At 40.2% G+C, this 21,159-nt stretch overlaps 1 protein-coding gene across 3 annotated transcripts in view; it reads left to right on the top strand.

Moving 5' to 3' along the window:
- samd12 (sterile alpha motif domain containing 12) overlaps positions 1–17,845 on the top strand; it is a 108,440-nt gene extending 90,595 nt beyond the window's left edge. For all 3 annotated transcript variants that reach the window (XR_009119404.2, XM_078791932.1, XM_058047661.2), the window contains one exon: positions 17,023–17,845. Coding sequence is in view for 2 of the 3 variants with exons in the window: in XM_078791932.1 (XP_078648058.1) it covers positions 17,023–17,054 (32 nt within the window). In the remaining variant the exon portion in view is untranslated. The remainder of the gene's footprint in view (positions 1–17,022) is intronic.
- The last annotated feature ends 3,314 nt before the right edge of the window (positions 17,846–21,159 follow it).

Genomic DNA, 21,159 nt, shown 5'->3' with positions numbered 1-21,159 from the left:
ATTATATCACAAGGCATGGTATGATGCCCACTCGGATTTTTAATGTGGTCGCCCACACTACCATTATATTATATTCTATTGTATTGATAATAAATATTGTATTTGAATAGTATGTAGGTTATGATCACAAGGCATGGTATGATGCCCACTCTGATTTTTAATGTGGTCGTCCACACTGCCAAAAAAAACAAAAATGTGAGTACCTGCAAATAGTCCGAGAAATGATGCAAAAGCATTTTGGCAAAAGTTTGTGGGTGGAAGGACTGGTGGGACATTGGTGTGAGCCGCTTCAATGACACTTTTTAAAAATGATTTTGGGATGACAAGAAGGACTTTTGCCTACATGGTTGAGTACCTTGATCCGAGTCTTGCACGGTAAGCTATGCTTTTTGATGACATCTTGGTCGGATCTGTTCTGACTGCAGTACGTATCAGATATATATCGGATTTATCGAAGCCAAAAAAATCTGAATTGATCTGCAGCCAACGTGACCGATATATGACTCAGCCAAATGTAACGGAACAGCGCGGTGATTAAGGGTGCAGACAACTCCTAACATCGACACCGCAATATAACCTGGAGCAGTTCAGATTCAATATTTATTCATTACATGATCTAAAACCTTTTAAATATGTTAGAACGCATAAGATTTTCCATTATTGGAAGAATTAACCTGCTTCATTTATTCCATTGTAACTTACACCCAAAGTCTGATTTTGAACCTAAGACCCGGTGAATCATTTATGTTTATATACAAACATTGGATAAGAATGAAAAACAAGGTGACCTTACACTTGATGGGAGATTAAATAAAGTAAAAAGTCCATGTCAACAGGACAAACAGATAATGAAAAGATTAATAATTAACATTGGTCAACAGTAATGTTGGGAACGATAAACCGATGCGGTTTTGACAAGTGAGATACGACTGTCAGTAGCAGCTTTCTGGATTAATAATAATCAGTAAAATTAATCATTTGATCCTTTGATTCATCCATGGCAGATGGTTGACAGTGCAACAATATTTGTAAGCTACACAGGTAGCACAAGAAATCCTGACTAACGAGTACGGTACCCGTTTTTCCAGGGTTGCTGCTGACCTTAACTTGTTTACTTTGAGTGTGGAAACCGCTACGTTCAAGCCGAAATGTTGCACGTTTACTATTACACACGAAGGATATAAAACACAGTGGAACCTTGGTTAGTGTCATTAATTCTAACCAAAACGGCTGTTAACCAAATAAAGTTTCCCATAGGAAATCATCGAATTCCTCACTAAACACCCAATCACTTTAGTAGGGTGCGCTTCGCCTGCACCAAGAATAGACCAGGTCGGAGCTGGGGAGTTTTCAGGGCGCTTCAGGTGCGCTGTTTTGTCACGAAATTTGCACTGCGCCATGCTGAAAATGCAGCCCTGTCTGCCAAATTACCACATCGGCTCTGCACAGTGGTGCGCTGCACCAAATTATCACTGTGTGGGCTAGTTTACTTTGAGTGTGGAAACCGCTATGTTCAAGCCGAAATGTTGCACGTTTACTATTGTACACGAAGGATAGAACACACAGTGGAACCTTGGTTAGTGTCATTAATTCTAACCGAAACGGCTGTGAACCAAATAAATTTTCCCATAGGAAATCATTGAATTCTTCAGTAAACACCCAATCCCTGTTAGTAGGGTGCGCTTCGCTTGCACTAAGAATAGACCAGGTCGGAGCTGGTGAGCTTTCAGGGCGCTTCAGGTGCGCTGTTTTGTCGCGAAATTTGCACTGCGCCATGCTGAAAATGTGGACAACCTCCCCGTGGTGTGCCTCCACGCCTATCTCGGCGTAGCCCAGTCTGCCAAATTACCACATCGGCTCTGCACAGTGGTGCGCTGCACCAAATTATCACTGTGTGGGCTAGTTTACTTTGAGTGTGGAAACCGCTATGTTCAAGCCGAAATGTTGCACGTTTACTATTGTACACGAAGGATAGAACACACAGTGGAACCTTGGTTAGTGTCATTAATTCTAACCAAAACGGCTGTTAACCAAATCAAATTTTCCCATAGGAAATCATGGAATTCTTCAGTAAACACCCAATCACTGTTAGTAGGGTGCGCTTTGCCTTCACCAAGAATAGACCAGGTCGGAGCTGGTGAGCTATCAGGATGCTTCAGGTGCGCTGTTTTGTGCACACACAGTGGTGCGCTGCACCAAATTATCACTGTGTGGGGTGCGCCACGCTCCACCACGCTGCGCCATTGCTGCAACTTGTGCTGCGCCACCTTGCGCTGCGCCAACTTGCGCTGCGCCAACTTGCGCTGCGCCAACTTGCGCTGCGCCACAGAAGTTTACGTTGAGTGTTGAAACCACAATGTTCAAGCCGAAATGTTGCACGTTTACTATTGTACTGACATTTTGAGGATGGGATTGTTTACTTTTCCAAGCTAACACAGCCTTTCCTTTCCACCCATGTTGGTTAATAGTGTTATTTACGTAAAATGAACAAAAACAGCAACACAAAGTAAAGGTTGTGCCTAAAATCTGCTATAAACCAATCCAAAGAAGTGCAATATCTGGTAAACTATTGGAGCAAAACGTCAACTTCCTCAGCTGTATGTGCTATTGACGACAATTTGTTTAATTCATTTATTTTATTTTTAGAATGGGCCAATAAAAAATGAGCCGCAGGCTGAAAATATAGACCCTTGTCTTATGGTGTCATTTTACAGCATTTGACACTGCTGGAACGTCGTAATATGCCACGGTGCTCGCCAGATTGTTGCCAAAGCTATTATTTGTGGTAGTATGTAGTAGTATATGCAAGTGTAAATAGATAAAAACTAATCCTACAAATGCCTAATCATCCTGCCTTGTAGGCTTCAACTTTCAAATAAACTTATTATAGTGTTAATGTAGAGTATATATATATATATATATATATATGTATGTATGTGTTGTTTTTGCCTTTAGGTGTCATAGGAAAAAAATGATTCTCTTAACACCTTAAGAACACACATTCAAACTGTGCCTTCACAAATGTTTGCACAGATGCACTTGCCCACACAAGAAAATACTCCTGTCACCCTCCCATACACTTTAGCAAGTACTACTAGTTTCGAAATGCACTGACGGAACTAATTGTTGACTTTATCTTTTATTTAATTCCCCGTAAATGTGTTGCGATGGATGCCCCTAATCCAAGAGATCCAAGACTTTTGACCTTTGTTGTGTACCCGCAGAAATCTAAATGAATGTTTTCACAGCCGTCACTGTGAGTTGCTCATATAAGCAGTCGTCATAAATTATGGATGCAGTGCCAAAAGAAAACCAGAACCAGTTAAGTGCATGCGACGGAAGAGTACGTAGTCATGCGTCACTTTCATTGACTTTTTCCCCCTTCATTAAGAATGAGGCAGAAAGGGAAAGTGAAACTGAAAAGCGAAGTGAAATTAGACATCGGAAAATTCGAGTTGTTCGAGTCGTTCAAACGCTACCATCATCAGGGATAATGGTGGTAAATCTTGGAACATGTCAAGTCATTCATTCATTCATTCATTCATGATCTGCTGGAGCCTATCCCAGCTGTCTTCGGGCGAGAGGTGGTGTGTACACCCTGGACTGGTCGCCAGCCAATCACAGGGCAGTATTTCTTCCAGAAGGTCAGACTCAAACCAAAACGGACTCTAACCAAAACAAGTTTTCCCATAGAAAATAATGTCAAACTTATAAATCTATTCCAGATACCCACAAATGTTATCACAAAACACATTAATTTTCTACCGCTTTTCCTCTCGAGGGTCGCGGGGGGTGCTGGAGCCTATCCCAGCTGTCTTCGGGTGAGAGGCGGTGTGTACACCCTGGACTGGTCGCCAGTCAATCGCAAGGTAGTATTTCTTCCAGAAGGTCAGACTCAAACCAAAACGGACTCTAACCAAAACAAGTTTTCCCATAGAAAATAATGTCAAACTTATAAATCTATTCCAGATACCCACAAATGTTATCACAAAACACATTCATTTTCTACCACTTTTCCTCCCGAGGGTCGCGGGGGGTGCTGGAGCCTATCCCAGCTGTCTTCGGGCGAGAGGCGGTGTGTACACCCTGGACTGGTCGCCAGCCAATCGCAGGGTAGTATTTCTTCCAGAAGGTCGGACTCAAACCAAAACGGACTCTAACCAAAACAAGTTTTCCCATAGAAAATAATGTCAAACTTATAAATCTATTCCAGATACCCACAAATGTTATCGCAAAACACATTCATTTTCTACCACTTTTCCTCCCGAGGGTCGCGGGGGGTGCTGGAGCCTATCCCAGCTGTCTTCGGGCGAGAGGCGGTGTGTACACCCTGGACTGGTCGCCAGCCAATCGCAGGGTAGTATTTCTTCCAGAAGGTCGGACTCAAACCAAAACGGACTCTAACCAAAACAAGTTTTCCCATAGAAAATAATGTCAAACTTATAAATCTATTCCAGATACCCACAAATGTTATCGCAAAACACATTCATTTTCTACCGCTTTTCCTCCCGAGGGTCGCGGGTGGTGCTGGAGCCTATCCCAGCTGTCTTCAGGCGAGAGGCGGTGTGTATACCCTGGACTGGTCACCAGCCAATCACAGGGCAGTATTTCGTCCAGAAGGTCAGACTCAAACCAAAACGGACTCTAACCAAAACAAGTTTTCCCATAGAAAATAATGTAAAACTTATAAATCTATTCCAGATACCCACAAATGTTATCGCAAAACACATTCATTTTCTACCACTTTTCCTCCTGAGGGTCGCGGGGGGTGCTGGAGCCTATCCCAGCTGTCTTCGGGCGAGAGGTGGTGTGTACACCCTGGACTGGTCGCCAGCCAATCACAGGGCAGTATTTCTTCCAGAAGGTCGGACTCAAACCAAAACGGACTCTAACCAAAACAAGTTTTCCCATAGAAAATGTCAAACTTATAAATCTATTCCAGATACCCACAAATGTTATCACAAAACACATTCATTTTCTACCGCTTTTCCTCCCGAGGGTCACGGGGGTGCTGGAGCCTATCCCAGCTGTCTTCGGGTGAGAGGTGGTGTGTACACCCTGGACTGGACGCCAGCCAATCACAGGGCAGTATTTCTTCCAGAAGGTCAGACTCAAACCAAAACGGACTCTAACCAAAACAAATTTTCCCATAGAAAATAATGTAAAACTTAGGGTTCCAAGTTATGTTCAAGAATTGTTCCACTGGCTATGGTCCTAAAAGCTATTATAAGGAACTGTGCCCGACTACCTCATCTTTATCATGAATAATTTAAGTTGGGCTTATAAATCAATTACAATCTCCTTTTTTAATGAATAATTTGAAAATGTGAACAAAAAAAAATAAATTGGAGTTTCACCTTTGCGTGAAATGTTACAGGGAACAGTACAATCCCATTATAACAGCAAAATCTGGAAATAACAGTCGATAAGAGTTTCCAAGCATTGGCGCTGTGTGAGGTCATCAGGGGCCATCAAGGTCTAGATCTCTGAAAGCCACACAAAACGAGACAAAGACATGGTCACACAACAACAAAAAACAACTCGGTCGCTTCCCCACATCTCCGTTCCCCGCCGTTTCCTTCTCCCGCGTTGCCCCCCCCCCCCATTGTCGAGTCATCACATTACTGCAGAAAATTAGATTCGCCGTGCAACAAAGACTGATGACCCCCTTTTAACCTCAACTACTGAAGCAGCCTTCCTGCTCCATCCAGACGCCAAGCCTTTTTTTTTTTTGTCTTGGTTCTTTTGAAGGCCTTTCATAGCTTATGTTTTTTTAGTACGATGAACTTTGAACATGCCCTGTTCAATATCTTTTTCCCTTCAAGTACGCTCAAAAGACACTCGACAGACGCATCCCCAAGGGCAAAATGGATATCGCCTCGTTAATAGACTTGTTTTATTTCCTACTTGAGAAACATTGGCTCAAAAACTTGTCCTTGAAACCGGAGTAGACGGAATCATACACAGGATCATACGCAGAATCATACACGGGTCATTTAACAACTTGTTTAATACACCTAATCGCCTGCCCCTTTAATCCAACTCTCCAATTATCCAATCACATGGGAGCATCTTAGACTTGGTGTAAATTAAGTACAGAATAATCTAAATATTAAGGATTTTTATATATAAAACGTCTTGGTATTGGCAGTATTATCCGGAAAAGACAAAATACCAAGTAAATTGTAAGTCTCTGGATGAAAAGAACAAATACTTATACTTATACTTATACTTATACGTATACTTCACAATCAGAATGCCCTTTATTGTCATTTTACATATAGTAGAAAGAAATTGCAGCAGCTCCATTTTCAGTGCAAGACAGTTTATACTTATACTTGTATTTATACTTATACTTATACTTATACTTATACTTATACTTATACTTATACTTATACTTATTCTTATACTTGTACTTGTTTGTACTTGTACTTGTTCCGACTGGGTTCTGTTTATTACGTAGTTTTAGTATTTCTTCCAGAAGGTCAGACTCAAACCAAAACGGACTCTAACCAAAACAAATTTTCCCATAGAAAATAATGTAAAACTTCTAGATCTAGATCACAATAGATCACAAAACACATTCATTCATTCATTTCCTACCGCTTTTCCTCCCGAGGGTCACAGAGGGGTGCTGGAGCCTATCCCAGCTGTCTTTGGGCGAGAGGCGGTGTACACCCTGGACTGGTGGCCAGCCAACCACTAAATACGTCCTACTCAAACCAAAATGTACTCAAACCAAAACATGTTTGCATTCATTCATTCATTCATTTTCTACCGCTTTTCCTCACGAGGGTCGCATGGGGTGCTGGAGCCTATCCCAGCTGTCTTCGAGCGAGAGGCGGGGTACACCCTGGACTGGTGGCCAGCCAATCACAGGGCACATATAGACAAACAACCATTCACACTCACATTCATACCTATGGACAATTTGGAGTCGCTAATTAACCTAGCATGTTTTTGGAATGTGGGAGGAAACCGGAGTACCCGGAGAAAACCCACGCATGCACGGGGAGAACATGCAAACTGAAATTGAACCCTGGTCTCCTAGCTGTGAGGTCTGCGCGCTAACCACTCGACCCCCGTGCCACCTCACAAAACACATATTATAGACAATAATCATAGTTTTAATATCACTTTTACCTAGTTTTGCACAGGCGATGTTTTCTGTACTCATACCAAAAAAATATCTCTACAAAGAGGTCAGTCAAACACAATAACATAAAAAAAACAATACCACAAACGTGCCATTGCACGTAATATTGTTGTTTTTGGTAATGGTAATGGTTTTATTTCATTTAAACATGCATCAGATTACAATTGAATGCATCACACAATCAGTTCACAGTTCCACATGTCCAAAAGGAGTAGGAAGAAGCAAAGCTTATTGAATCCTACCCCTCCATCTGGTACTTTTACAATCAGTAACTGTTACATTTGTTCACTTCCTGCTTTCCTAATATAGTTTAATGATGTAAAATTTGCTTATTGGTACACTCCATCCCCTTTCTCTTTGTACGGTCCATGTGGTTGTTATGCCGTGTATGGATCGCTCTACAGTTCTTGTCCTTAAAGTTTCCTTCAAGAATCATTTAGGATTATGGCAGTTCATATTCAATAGGCCCCACTAATCACATCCAGCTTTGCCATGAATTGGATATTTTTTTTATTGTTGAGATACAAGAGATACTCCATAGAATATCACATGAAAAGCTAAGTGCTATCTTTCATTCATAATTCAATGTTCAATCCAGCGTCAGTGCGCCTGTGCCAGTTCTTGGCACATGTGCGCACCCCTGCAGCGATGCGCTTCAAAACAATAGCGAGTCCACACAAAACACCAAACACAGATTCTTTGTAGAGTACATGATGAAATTTGAAATATTAAAATGATATATTTCAGTACAATTTCTGTAGTTTGAGGAGTAGTTTGGTTGTTTCATCATGTTCTTGATTCCGCAAAAGTTGAACCAAGGAAATTGGACACTTGTTTGTTGATATTGAAGATATGTTACCTTAATACAAAAGGGAGTCTCCGTATTCATGTCTCTGGTGAATGGGTTCCCCCTGGGGGTGGTCATAATAGGAGGCGTTGTTGCCGGGCGTGGCTGTTGAACAGCCATCTTGCTGTTTTTCGTTTTTTTTTTTTTAATTATTGACTTTATTATGCTGATTTTTTTAATTTTTCCTTTATCGTTTTCTTATTCAATATTTTTCTATTATAATATATTATTATTATTACTTTTTTCTCAACACTTTTACTTTATTCTAATAAAATTAGTTAGTAGTTCTGCTGTTTTAGTAGCTTTATGCTACTAAAATGACGTAATTTTTACTGATGTTATAAATGACGCTATTCTTGTAAAAGTAAGACTTTTTCGTTTTTGTCTTAATAATTGACTTTATACTGCTGATTTTTCAAATTTTTCTTTTTCGTCGTTTTCTTATTAAATAATATTTTTCTATGATAATAAATTATTATTGTTATTATTATTATTATTATTACTTTTTTCTCAACACTTTCACTTTATTCTAATGAAATTAGTTTTTTGTAGTTCTGCTGTTTTAGTAGCTTTATGCTACTAAAATGACGTAATTTTCACTGATGTTATAAATTACGTTATTCTTCTAAAAGTATGATTTTTTTGTTTTTTTCTTAATAATTCACTTCATACTGCTGATTTTTCAAATTTTTCTTTTTTGTCGTTTTCTTATTAAATAATATTTTTCTATGATAATAAATTATTATTGTTATTATTATTATTATTACTTTTTTCTCAACACTTTTACTTTATTCTAATAAAATTAGTTTTTTGTAGTTCTGCTGTTTTAGTAGCTTTATGCTACTAAAATGACGTAATTTTCACTGATGTTATAAATTACGTTATTCTTCTAAAAGTACGATTTTTTTGTTTTTTCTTAATAATTCACTTTATACTGCTGATTTTTCAAATTTTTCTTTTTTGTCATTTTCTTATTAAATAATATTTTTCTATGATAATAAATTATTATTGTTATTATTATTATTATTATTACTTTTTTCTCAACACTTTCACTTTATTCTAATAAAATTAGTTTTTTGTAGTTCTGCTGTTTTAGTAGCTTTATGCTACTAAAATGACGTAATTTTCACTGATGTTATAAATGACGTTATTCTTCTAAAAGTACGATTTTTTGTTTTTTTCTTAATAATTGACTTTATACTGCTGATTTTTTTTTCTTTTTTTGTCGTTTTCTTATTAAATAATATTTTTCTATCATAACATATATATTTTTTTCTAATCTAAAATAATATCACAACTCAAGAAAGTGACAGTAAGAGCACAAAAATTCGATTAGAACCAAATAAATAAATATATATTTCAGGACTCTTGGGGAATTCAATAGTGGATGGCATATACTCGAGCTAAATAAATTTTTAAGCAGAGCTATTTTTAAGCGGGAGTGTAAATGTGGTAATCCTCGGAGCTCGAGCTGCAAAGAGCCAACAAGACGGAAGCCACATTGGGGAATACAGCCGTGTTGTTGTCTTTCCCTCTTTTTTCCCCCTTTCCGCACTCTCACTCTATCATCCATGCTTTCTCTCTCTCTCTCTCTCTTTTAGGACACACACCCTCCACATCTTGCTTCTCCATCTTTTTTTTTTTTTTCTCATCCCATTTTCCATTTCTTTCATTTTTTCCTTTCATATGGTAAATGCTTCCGTTTCGGTTTTCCCAGTATATTGCTTATCCCTGAGCCCTCTTTAGAGACTCCATTGACTCTGTTGTGATAAACAATAACAGACCTTTAAAAGGAAGCCTGGAGGGAGAGAGCATGTTAGTGGCACACAACAGAAGGTCATTCTGGTGCATGCAAACAAAAGTCATACTTCTTCACTTTTTTTTTGTAATTTTTACCGCCGCATTTATTTCATATACTCGATCCCTTCGGGGCGAATGATGTAGCGACCCTCGAATAAGCCGTATATACTGTATATACTGTATATACTGTATATACTGTATATACTGTATATACTGTATATACTAATGTGCTATCAGGGGAGAATGACTATTGGATTATATATCCAGGCTCAAAAACTTTTTCGAAATTGGACTTTCTGACAAAGCAGCACATGGAAGTTTGGATTTCCATTTTCTATACCGCTTATTACTCTTAAACTTCCTCTTGTGTTAGATTTCTGGTATCATCTCTTATGTTAACGGGTCGGTTTTTACTCATGTATTAAATCAGTTGTAAAATACACAATACACAAACAATAAGTTACCATCAAATTTGCTTCTCCTTCTTAGGCTTCCTCATCTATGAAAATGTTGGTTTTAATACTTTCCGCACGGTGGAAAAGTGGTTAGTGCGCAGACTTCACAGCTAGGAGACCAGGGTTCAATTCCACCCTCGGCACATCTCTGTGTGGAGTTAATTGTGTTCTCGCCGTGCATGCGTGGGTTTTCTCCGGGTACTCCGGTTTCCTCCCACATTCCAAAAAAACATGCTAGGTTAATTAGCGACTCCAAATTGTCCATAGGTATGAATGTGAGTGTGAATGGTTGTTTGTCTATATGTGCCCTGTGATTGGCTGGCGACCAGTCCAGGGTGTACCCTGCCTCTCGCACGAAGACAGCTGGGATAGGCTCCAGCACCCCCCGCGACCCTCGTGAGGAAAAGCAGTAGAAAATGAATGAATGAGTCATCAAAAGCAGTATCGGCCACAAATATCGGCCCAAGCAAAAATCGGCCATCGGCTGAGGGTGATGGGGAAAAAAAATCGGTATCGGCATCGCCCCCCCAAAAAAAACCATATGGGTCGAAACCGACCCTAACAATACAGTGGTCATAATTTCAACCAGACCTCCTGGAATTGATTAATTGGATTTACATGAGTTCTTAAGGGGAAAAGTGGATTTGGTTAGAGTACGCTTTGGATAGAGTGAAACGTATTAATGACGCTAACCAAGGTTCTGTTGTAATAAGCATAATTGAAAATAATAATAATTATTATAATATATATTATTATTAGTATTATGAGTATTATTAGTATTATTAGTATAAATAATAATTTGGGCACAAAAAAACCTTAATGCAATAGACAAATGTTATATGATTCTTTTTATGCATTAAAATATAAAACATGTCGGTGCCAACCCTAAAACAAGAGGAGGGTTAAACTAGGAGAACTATAGGGAACTAGCTGGACCGCATGGGCCTAAATAGTGCTGATGAGATGCAGGTGTGCTGGTCACATGAACAGGAAGGAGTATTCCTCTGCAGCGCTGCAACAATACATCAGGCCTCAGACCAAGCAGGGTGCAAATCATGACAGATTTCCCTGCTACATACAATAAACACACACACACACACACCAAAGTGTTTTTTTTAGTTGCTCAGCAGGGGTCTGACACGCTGAGCTCAGTACTATTTTTTTTTTGTAACTGTGCCGCACCATCATGCATAATAGGTCTATTCACAGAGCAGTCATGGCCGCAACATTTGCTTAATGCACACCGGGACATGAAAAAATAGCTTTGTTTAGACGTCGATATACTAGTGTATGTAGGTTGATGGAATGCATATATTTATTCCCTACAACTTTACAACATTTGGCCTTCTTACATATATAATATATAATGTCCTCTGGAAGTATTGCAACAGTCAGGCCAATTCCTTTAGCTATGCTAAAGAGAAACATTTCAACTTGAGCTGGATCAGATGCATCTTTTTGTTGGAACCCACCCGTCAATATTAATAAATAAATAGCACTGAATGTAGGATAAGTATGATAGCTTTTGACTGTGTAGACTACATTTAGAGGTGAACACAACATGAAAACCAGAGAGCTGTCTAAAGGTGGGAAAACAAGCAATCATGAAGAGATGGAAAGATGATGGAAGATGAATCAGAAATTAGTTATAGCAAGTACAACCATTTGGGGTGTCGTAAAGAAGGAACACACCAAATAAAACTTGGTTGAGAGCTGTAAGGAAAGACCCTAAAATAACAACAGGTGACAAACAGGTCCAGGTTTGCCCAGGGGTGTATGTATGCTTAGATTTTTCACTAGAAGTGCCGTTCACATAAAAAAAAAATGAGGTCCACAAATGGCCCGCGGACCGCACTTTGGACATCGAGGGGTTGACATACTTCATAGGGAGCGGAGAGTGTTAACAAAAGACTGTGTCCAGTCTGTGTTTTTGGTAGAGGCTGGTTGCAGGCTTCCAAAGTGGTGCACACACGACCGGGCTTGTGGATGTGCGCACCAGCCGCAAGGTTCTCATGACCTCTTGTTGCGAGTAAATGCATGGAGAAGAAAACAGTTTTGGCCAGCCAATCACAGGGCACATATAGAACATGTAAACTCCACACAGAGATGGCCGAGGGTGGAATTGAACTCGGGTCTCCTAGCTGTGAAGCCTGTGTGCTAACCACCGGTCCACTGTGTAGCCCTGGTTCAGTATATTTTTCATCAAAATAGTAGTCACGCCAAAATGTTGTGTTGCTGCTGGATGTTCATAGTATCCGAGTGATACTGTCGTGGGGGTGCTGGAGCCTATCCCAGCTGTTTTCAGGCGAGAGGCGGGGTACACCCTGGACTGGTGGCCAGCCAATCACTTTTGTCACATATAGACAAACAACCATTCACACTCACATTCATACCTATGGACAATTTGGAGTCGCTAATTAACCTAGCATGTTTTTGGAATGTGGGAGGAAACCGGAGTACGGGACAACAAACTCCACACAGAAATGCCTGAGAGTGGAATCGAACTTGGGTTTCCTAGCTGTGTGGCCTGCGTGCTAACCACTACCCACCGGCATCATCTTGCAAATAACACTAAACCAGCAACTGAGCAGCATGTTTATTGGGGTGCTGCAATGACATCAGCCACCTTCCTGCTGCTTATACACAAATTGCGGTGTTGTTCAGAACAATTTAGATTTGTGTTATTTCTAATTTGGAGTCGCTAATTAACCTAGCATGTTTTTGGAATGTGGGAGGAAACCGGAGTACCCGGAGAAAACCCACGCACGGGGAGAACATGCAAACTCCACACAGAGATGGCCGAGGGTGGAATTGAACCCCGGTCTCCTAGCTGTGAGGTCTGCGTGCTAACCACTCGACCACCGTTCAATTTTTGTGTTATTTTGTTGCATATTTATTTAGATAGTTTTGCTAAATATATGTATCTTTTCACAAAAAGTTGTTTTTCTCACTTTTTTTTTTTATTTGGGAACTGATATTTTCCTGAAACTTGCTTATGTTCTTGTACCGATTACTAAAAAACAGAAAAAGGTGAAAGACTACTATAGAGTAAAGAGTCTAATTCTTCTTTTGGTATGGTCCATCTTATATACAAGCCAGGAACAAGGAGCTATTTCTTTAAGAAGGTGGGTGAGGCATTTGGAAGCAAGTCTGTTTAGTCGTCAGCCGTACAGGCAACCCAAACGTGTTGGGAGGTGAATGAAAACACCTCAAAGCTTGTTCGACCCTTCAAAGAGTATCGTCCATGATGGATGGACAGAATCAGAGCAACTGTAGTGTGCTGACATTTCCATGCTTTCTGAGTTGTGCTTTTCTTTTGCATGATTAGTTTGAATACAAACAAGAGTGTGTGTGTGTGTCTGTGTGTGTGTGTGTGTGTGTTTGTGCAAGAAAGGCAGAGCATAAAAGATGTAAAGACAGCATAGAAGCATAGCAGGATCTCTGACTATCGGCAATTCACATTCATCATTTGTGTGCGTGTGTTCAAAAGACAGAATGTATCAGCCCAAACACACACAAGAATAAAGTTATATCACTAAATTATTAATATTTGGCTCTTTTCATATAACATACAGGCAATCCTTGTGTTGTTTCTTGCTTACCACACACTACTATAACTTATTGGATCCGTACATGTGGCGGAAGAACTAAATTTCAAGACTGGACGAAGGAAAAACTGGGAATACGGAGTTATTCCAACAAGTCAAAGAAAAACTGGAGGAAGTCGGTATCACGTGATGTTGGTGTTTACGCTTTACTGGGCATGCCCCATTGACTATTCTGGTTGATTATAGCGCCGCATGTAGACACGCCATTGGAATATTCCTTTCTATGTATACCATTGCTTTCGGAAAGGTCATTCGGAAAGAGAAAAACTCCTCATGTAAATGTGGCTAGTGTTGGGACACTATAGACAGATCCTGGCCTGAAAGTCCTTCTACCATGCTTTGGTAGTCAACACATAGCTTGCCAACATACTGTATGTTCTTTCTCAACTGGACTATCCATCTTTGTTGAAATGGTACACTATAAACACTCAAGGTGCTCAGTGTGACGTCTGTCCTTCCTTTGGGCTTCTCCATGAATCAGAGAAAAAAAATGGAGGCTAGCAATCGGCACTGGACTGCTGTGGAAAGTTTGTTTTTGATTCAAACTAAATTTCAAGACTGGACAAAAGAAAAACTGGGAATGCGGAGTTTGAAAGAAAAACTGGAGGAAGTCGGTATCACGTGATGTTGGTGTTTACGCTTTACTGGGCATGCCCCATTGACTATTCTGGTTGATTATAGCGGCGCATGTAGACACGCCATTGGAATATTCCTTTCCATGTATACCATTGCTTTTGGAAAGATCATTCGGAAAGATTCCATTCGGAAAGAGAAAAACTCCTCATGTAAACGTGACTATTGGGTATCCCGAGCGTGATGGTATCCTTGAACATGTGCAAGGATCAATACCTATGAAATGGACTTTGATAACTCGGTGTGTCATCTTTCAACCATAGGAATAAAAAGGATGTTTTTTTAATCTGATTAATCTAATTAATCTTTATAATACTGTTTTTTATGTGCCCTTTGTGTCTTCTCTGTAGAGTGTGATTGACTTAGGACTCGACCAAGGACCTCCATAGTGTGCTATGCTGTGTAGTCTCTCAGTGTTATGTTGTGTCTTGTTTTTGCGGATCATAGTTATTATTTTAAATGACAGTAATATACTGTACAACAACCTGGTGATTCAGCCTTTTTGCATAATAACAGCTCGGATGATTGTACTCCGTGCTGTATAACAAAGGTTGTGAAAATGTCAGATGTTATTGTTTCACGTTGTTTTAACAAGCAGCAATAATCTGTCATCAGCTAACATTTGATATGTAGGGACATTCTTTTTTTTTATTAAGATGCAGAGCATGTGTAAAGGATGAGAGATGGGTTTGTGTGTGTGTATTAACAACCCGAGACACATCATAATACCGACATTGATAGGAAATATATCGAGATTGTCATTGAGGATCACCTCGAGGCTTGTTGTTCATTTACCGACACCGGCCGGGGTGATGTGTGTGTACACATGTTGGCGTCAATGCAACCACACACTAAATCAGTATTCCGATCAGATCTCTCCATGTCTGTACAACAGTGGAGATTGTGGCCTGTCCACAAGCTCAGTTGCTGGTTTAGTGTTATTTGTAAGATGATGCCTGGCTGCACAGTGAAAAAGTGGTTAGCGTGCAGGCCACACAGCTAGGAAACCCGAGTTCGATTCCACTCTCAGGCATTTCTGTGTGGAGTTTGTTGTCCCATACATGCGTGGGTTTTCTCCGGGTACTCCGGTTTCCTTCCACATTCCAAAAAACATGCTAGGTTAATTAGCGACTCCAAATTGTCCATAGGTATGAATGTGAGTGTGAATGGTTGTTTGTCTATATGTGCCCTGTGATTGGCTGGCCACCAGTCCAGGGTGTACCCTGCCTCTTGCACGAAGACAGCTGGGATAGGCTCCAGCACCCCCCGTGACGCTTGTGAGGAAAAGCGGTAGAAAATGAATGAATGAGTGATCAAAAGCAGTATCAAGCAAAAATCGGCCATCGGCTGAGGGTGATGGGGAAAAAAATCGGTATCGGCCCCCCAAAAAAAACATATCGGTCGAAACCGACCCTAAGAATACAGTGGTCAAAATTTCAACCAGACCTCCTGGAATTGATTAATTGGATTTACATGAGTTCTTAAGGGGAAAAGTGGATTTGGTTAGAGTACGCTTTGGATAGAGTGAAATATATTAATGACGCTAACCAAGTTTCTGTTGTAATAAGCATCAATAATGTTTGGGCAGCATCATCATAAATGAATGAATGAATGAATGCAAACATGTTTTGGTTTAAGTACATTTTGGTTTGAGTAGGACGTATTTACAGCTTCAGTTCAGTCTTCTTTGAAAAATAAAAATACCTGACATTATAATAATAATTAAACGACTGTAAGTTTATTCAGCATTCATACATTCATACCTATGGACAATTTAAAGTCGCCGATTAACCTAGCATGTTTTTGGAATGTGGCAGGAAACCGGAGTACCCGGAGAAAACCCACACATGTTACATTGATACATACATTGAGTCTATATTTTGTGTTATTTATGGCTTAAATATATATTATTTCCTCATATTATATCTATAATGAGTGTAAAAGTGACTATAGGGGTGTTATTTCATGTCTACAGGACTCTAAATATGTAAATAAATGAATTTATAAAGTTGTAAACTGTTTTTTTTTGTTCTTATTATGAAAATATTGATTTATAAGAGAGAAATTCTACTTTGTCACATATCGCTCTCTGCTTCCTCCGACAGGATGGGTTTCAAATGCAAAAACAAGGAGGTCGTTTTTGTGTTTTTACGACAAGCATCCGCAATCCGCAAAGATGTCCGCTGCATCGGTTTACTCTGTGCTATTTTATAATTGTGTCCCTTTTGCTTTTTATTCACTGTATTCTGTCTTTAATCCCGTTTCTCTTATCTCGCCGCTCTCGTCTGGTTTTCTAATTCCATCCACTTGCTCCATTTTTACGCCTCAATGTGCCCATGCTTGTTATCTCAAGCTTCTTTTTTTTTTTTTTTGCTTTTGATCTCCAATTTCCTTTCTCATCTATGTCACTTTTCTCAGTTTCACTTTGCTGTGAAAGTTGCCATTTTTTTTTATTTTTCCCACCATTTCTTTTTTCTCCAACACTCTAATCCTGTTTTATTTTGTATTTTTTCTCCACTATAGGATCCTTGGAGTGCGCTCCATCTTCACCATAACCTGATGCTCACAGAAGTACGCAAACCAGACCACCTGTATATGACCCCCGCCGCCACCCCTTTCCCAGAACTCGTCTTGGACCTAATCCTGTGGGAAGACTGAGAACAATCTCCACACATTCTTCCCGGCCACTCCTGAAAGCCATCCTATCCCACATGTTGTAACCTGCTGGTTCCTCGGAGCATTCTGGAATCTGACCAATAGTTTGTTTTTTTTTTTCCATTCCATGCATCAAATCTAAAGTCATTATTGACCTTTGCAGCAAAAAAAAAAAAACACTCACTTTTGAACCTTTTCTGCAAAAAGCAACGAGGTCTTGGCTGCACTTCCTTAACGAGACACTGACATGTTTTCTTGCAAAGTTGTTTCCCCTTCATGATGATACGGTACTTGGCTTGGCTATTACTTATCCCAAAAGGCTCTTTTCCTCTTTACAGTAACACCTTAAATCCAATCCTTAAAACTGTCACTCAAAACTTCATTGTAGCGCTTGAAGGTTTATGTTCCCCCCGTGGGAAGGCTGGCCCTTAATCCAACTTAGGGCTTTTGTCAAGTGGGAAGTCAATTACTGTTCATAAATCCTTCATTCTTCCTCTAATTGTATCCCCCTTAACCGCAAACGGGTGACATATTTTACAGCACTACAGTATGAACGTGTGTTTTGTTGTATGTCTATCCGGGGAAAGTTGTTTTCAGACAGCGTTTGATGCCACAATGTTAAAATTACTGTCAGGGGCTGTGTCGTTATGGCTATTTTTGGAGTTTGAAAATGCACGCAGTTTTTCAAAAACATAATTTTTAAGGGAAAGGCAACAAATGTGGGACCTCGGTGTGGGACCTCGGTTGGTGTCATGGACCCGTTCCAGAAGGTTCGAGTCGAACCAAAAATGGTTTTCCCGTTAAAAATAACGCAAATCTAATTAATATGTTCTGAAAAACACCGCAATTTGTGTATAAGCAGCAGGAGGTGGCTGATGTCATCGCAGCACCCTAATAAACGTGCTACTCAGTTGCTGGTTTAGTGTTATTTGAAAGATGATGCCGGGCTGCACGGTGGTTAGTGGTTAGCAAGCAGGCCACACAGCTAGGAAACCTGAGTTCGATTCCACTCTCAGGCATCTTTGTGTGGAGTTTGTTGTCCCGGGTACTCCGGTTTTCTGGCTATTTTTGGAGTTTGAAAATGCACACAGTTTTTCAAAAACATCATAATTTTGAGGGAAAGGCAACAAATAGGGGAGTTGGACCTTGGTTGGTGTCATTAACCCGTTCCAGAAGGTTCGACTAAAACCAAAACTTTGAACCAAAAATGGTTTTCCCGTTAAAAATAACGCAAATCTAATTAATATGTTCTGAAAAACACCGCAATTTGTTTATAAGCAGCAGGAGGTGGCTGATGTCATCGCAGCGCCCCAATAAACGTGCTACTCAGTTGCTGGTTTAGTGTTATTTGAAAGATGATGCCGGTGGATAGTGGTTAGCATGCAGGCCACACAGCTAGGAAACCCGAGTTCGATTCCACTCTCAGGCATCTTTGTGTGGAGTTTGTTCTCCCGTACATGCGTGGGTTTTTTCCGGGTGCTCCGGTTTCCTGGCTATTTTTGGAGTTTGAAAATGCACGCAGTTTTTCAAAAACATTATAATTTTGAGGGAAAGGCAACAAATGGGGGAGTGGGACCTCGGTTGGTGTCATGGACCCGTTCCAGAAGGTTCGAGTCGAACCAAAAAGGGTTTTCCCGTTAGAAATAACGCACATCTAATTAATATGTTCTGAAAAACACAGCAATTTGTGTATAAGCAGCAGGAGGTGGCTGATGTCATCGCAGCACCCTAATAAACGTGCTCTTCAGTTGCTGGTTTAGTGTGATTTGTAAGATGATGCCGGGCTGCACGGTGGTTAGTGGTTAGCATGCAGGCCACACAGCTAGGAAACCCGAGTTTGATTTCACTCTCAGGCATCTTTGTCGTTATGGCTATTTTTGGAGTTTGAAAATGCACACAGTTTTTTAAAAACATTATTATTTGAGGGAAAGGCAACAAATAGGGGAGTGGGACCTCGGTTGGTGTCATGGACCCGTTCCAGAAGGTTCGAGTCAAACCAAAAATGGTTTTCCCGTTAAAAATAACGCAAATCTAATTGATATATTCTGAAAAACACCGCAATTTGTGTATATAAGCAGCAGGAGGTGGCTGATGTCATCGCAGCACCCTAATAAACGTGCTACTCAGTTGCTGGTTTAGTGTTATTTGAAAGATGATGCCGGTGGATAGTGGTTAGCATACAGGCCACACAGCTAGGAAACCCGAGTTAGATTCCACTCTCAGGCATCTCTGCGTGGAGTTAGTTCTCCCGTACATGCGTGGGTTTTTTCCGGGTACTCCGGTTTCCTGGCTATTTTTGGAGTTTGAAAATGCACGCAGTTTTTCAAAAACATTATAATTTTGAGGGAAAGGCAACAAATGGGGGAGTGGGACCTCGGTTGGTGTCATGGACCCGTTCCAGAAGGTTCGAGTCGAACCAAAAAGGGTTTTCCCGTTAGAAATAACGCAAATCTAATTGATATATTCTGAAAAACACTGCAATTTGTGTATAAGCAGCAGGAGGTGGCTGATGTCATCGCAGTGCCCTAATAAACGTGCTCTTCAGTTGCTGGTTTAGTGTGATTTGTAAGATGATGCCGGGCTGCACGGTAGTTAGTGGTTAGCATGCAGGCCACACAGCTAGGAAACCCGAGTTCGATTCCACTCTCAGGCATCTTTGTGTGGAGTTTGTTCTCCCGTGCCTGCGTGGATTTTCTTCGGGTTCTCCGGTTTCTAATTAATATGTAAATCTAATCAGTATGTTCTGAACAACGCCGCAATTTGTGTATAAGCAGCAGGAGGTGGCTGATGTCATTGCAGCGCCCCAATCTAATTAATATGTTCTGAACACTCAAAAATAATAACAAAAACAAAACACTTTTTTTTATAGTTTTGCAATGCTAGGTTCTAGGTTCACGAAAATCCCTATCCAAGTAAGTAAACACATCTGGCACCTGAAACCAAACCGACGGATGTTCTGACTTTGAAACTCTTTGCCGTTAATGAGGAGAGAAAAAAAACGAGACATCAGAAATAGCCTTTTTTTTTTTTTCTTGACAGGTCTCTTGTATGACTTTGCTCCAGATATTGTTATGTCAGCTTCTTTCTCCAAACTATTTTAAGTGAACTGCAGTAAATTGAAAGAAGCCAAAACAAGCTGTCCGTCATTGAAATGTCCGTCTTTTTTCCTGTTGTCATATTTATATGAAGAGAAACCGTGTTTGTCTACGTGATGGCCGCTCACTGTTATATAACGATGTTATCTGTATATATATGTACTAACCCTAAAAGCACACGTGTCTTGTCATGAAAACAAACAGTTGTGTGTGACTATTCATACATTATATGTAGCAAATAAATATCCATGTACTGGAATGATGTTTATAAAAAGCTGAAGTCCAAGCCTGTGCAATGATGACTTTTTTTTTTTTTTTTTTTTCGGGACTGGAGCTGCCAATCAAAAAAAAGACAACTAAAACACATTTCATTTTAATGGGATTCCATTTGTTTACACGTTCTTGTGTGTCCGTTCATTCATTTTCGGGATATAGCATCCGTAGACTAATGCAGGAAAGACCAAGCTCACTGATCGAATAATATTGATCAGGTCTCCGGGACATGCAGTCAGTCCTGCGGGATTACAAAAGCCTCAAGGTGTGTATGTGTGTGTGTGTGTCACTGTGTCCACATTGCAGTGGATAGAGTTGTTTAGGGCTGAAACGCAAGTGGCTATTTCACGGTCGGTCAGAGATGTCATGTCAGTTTCTATCAATGCAGCACGAAGGAAATGGTAAATGGACTTTCTCTTGTATGGCGCAGCGCCGCCTTCAAGGTACTCGGAGCACTTTGACATGGTTAGCGCTTTTCACCGACAGTGCATGCTTCCTAAAGTTTTCACAGTCTCCTGCTCCCTTTCAGACGTCTGACGTGAAGCCGTGCACCCGCCATTCCTGCACACCACAATAAACACATGAAACGCACCCCTTACCCTGGATTATTCCTCACCTGTTCAATATATTTAAGGAA

This window comes from Doryrhamphus excisus, linkage group LG7 (assembly GCF_037039965.1).
Source record: "Doryrhamphus excisus strain RoL-2023G ecotype Guam linkage group LG7, RoL_Dexc_Guam_v1.1, whole genome shotgun sequence".
NCBI lineage: Eukaryota > Metazoa > Chordata > Actinopteri > Syngnathiformes > Syngnathidae > Doryrhamphus > Doryrhamphus excisus.
This window is presented reverse-complemented; position numbering and strand designations above follow the sequence as displayed.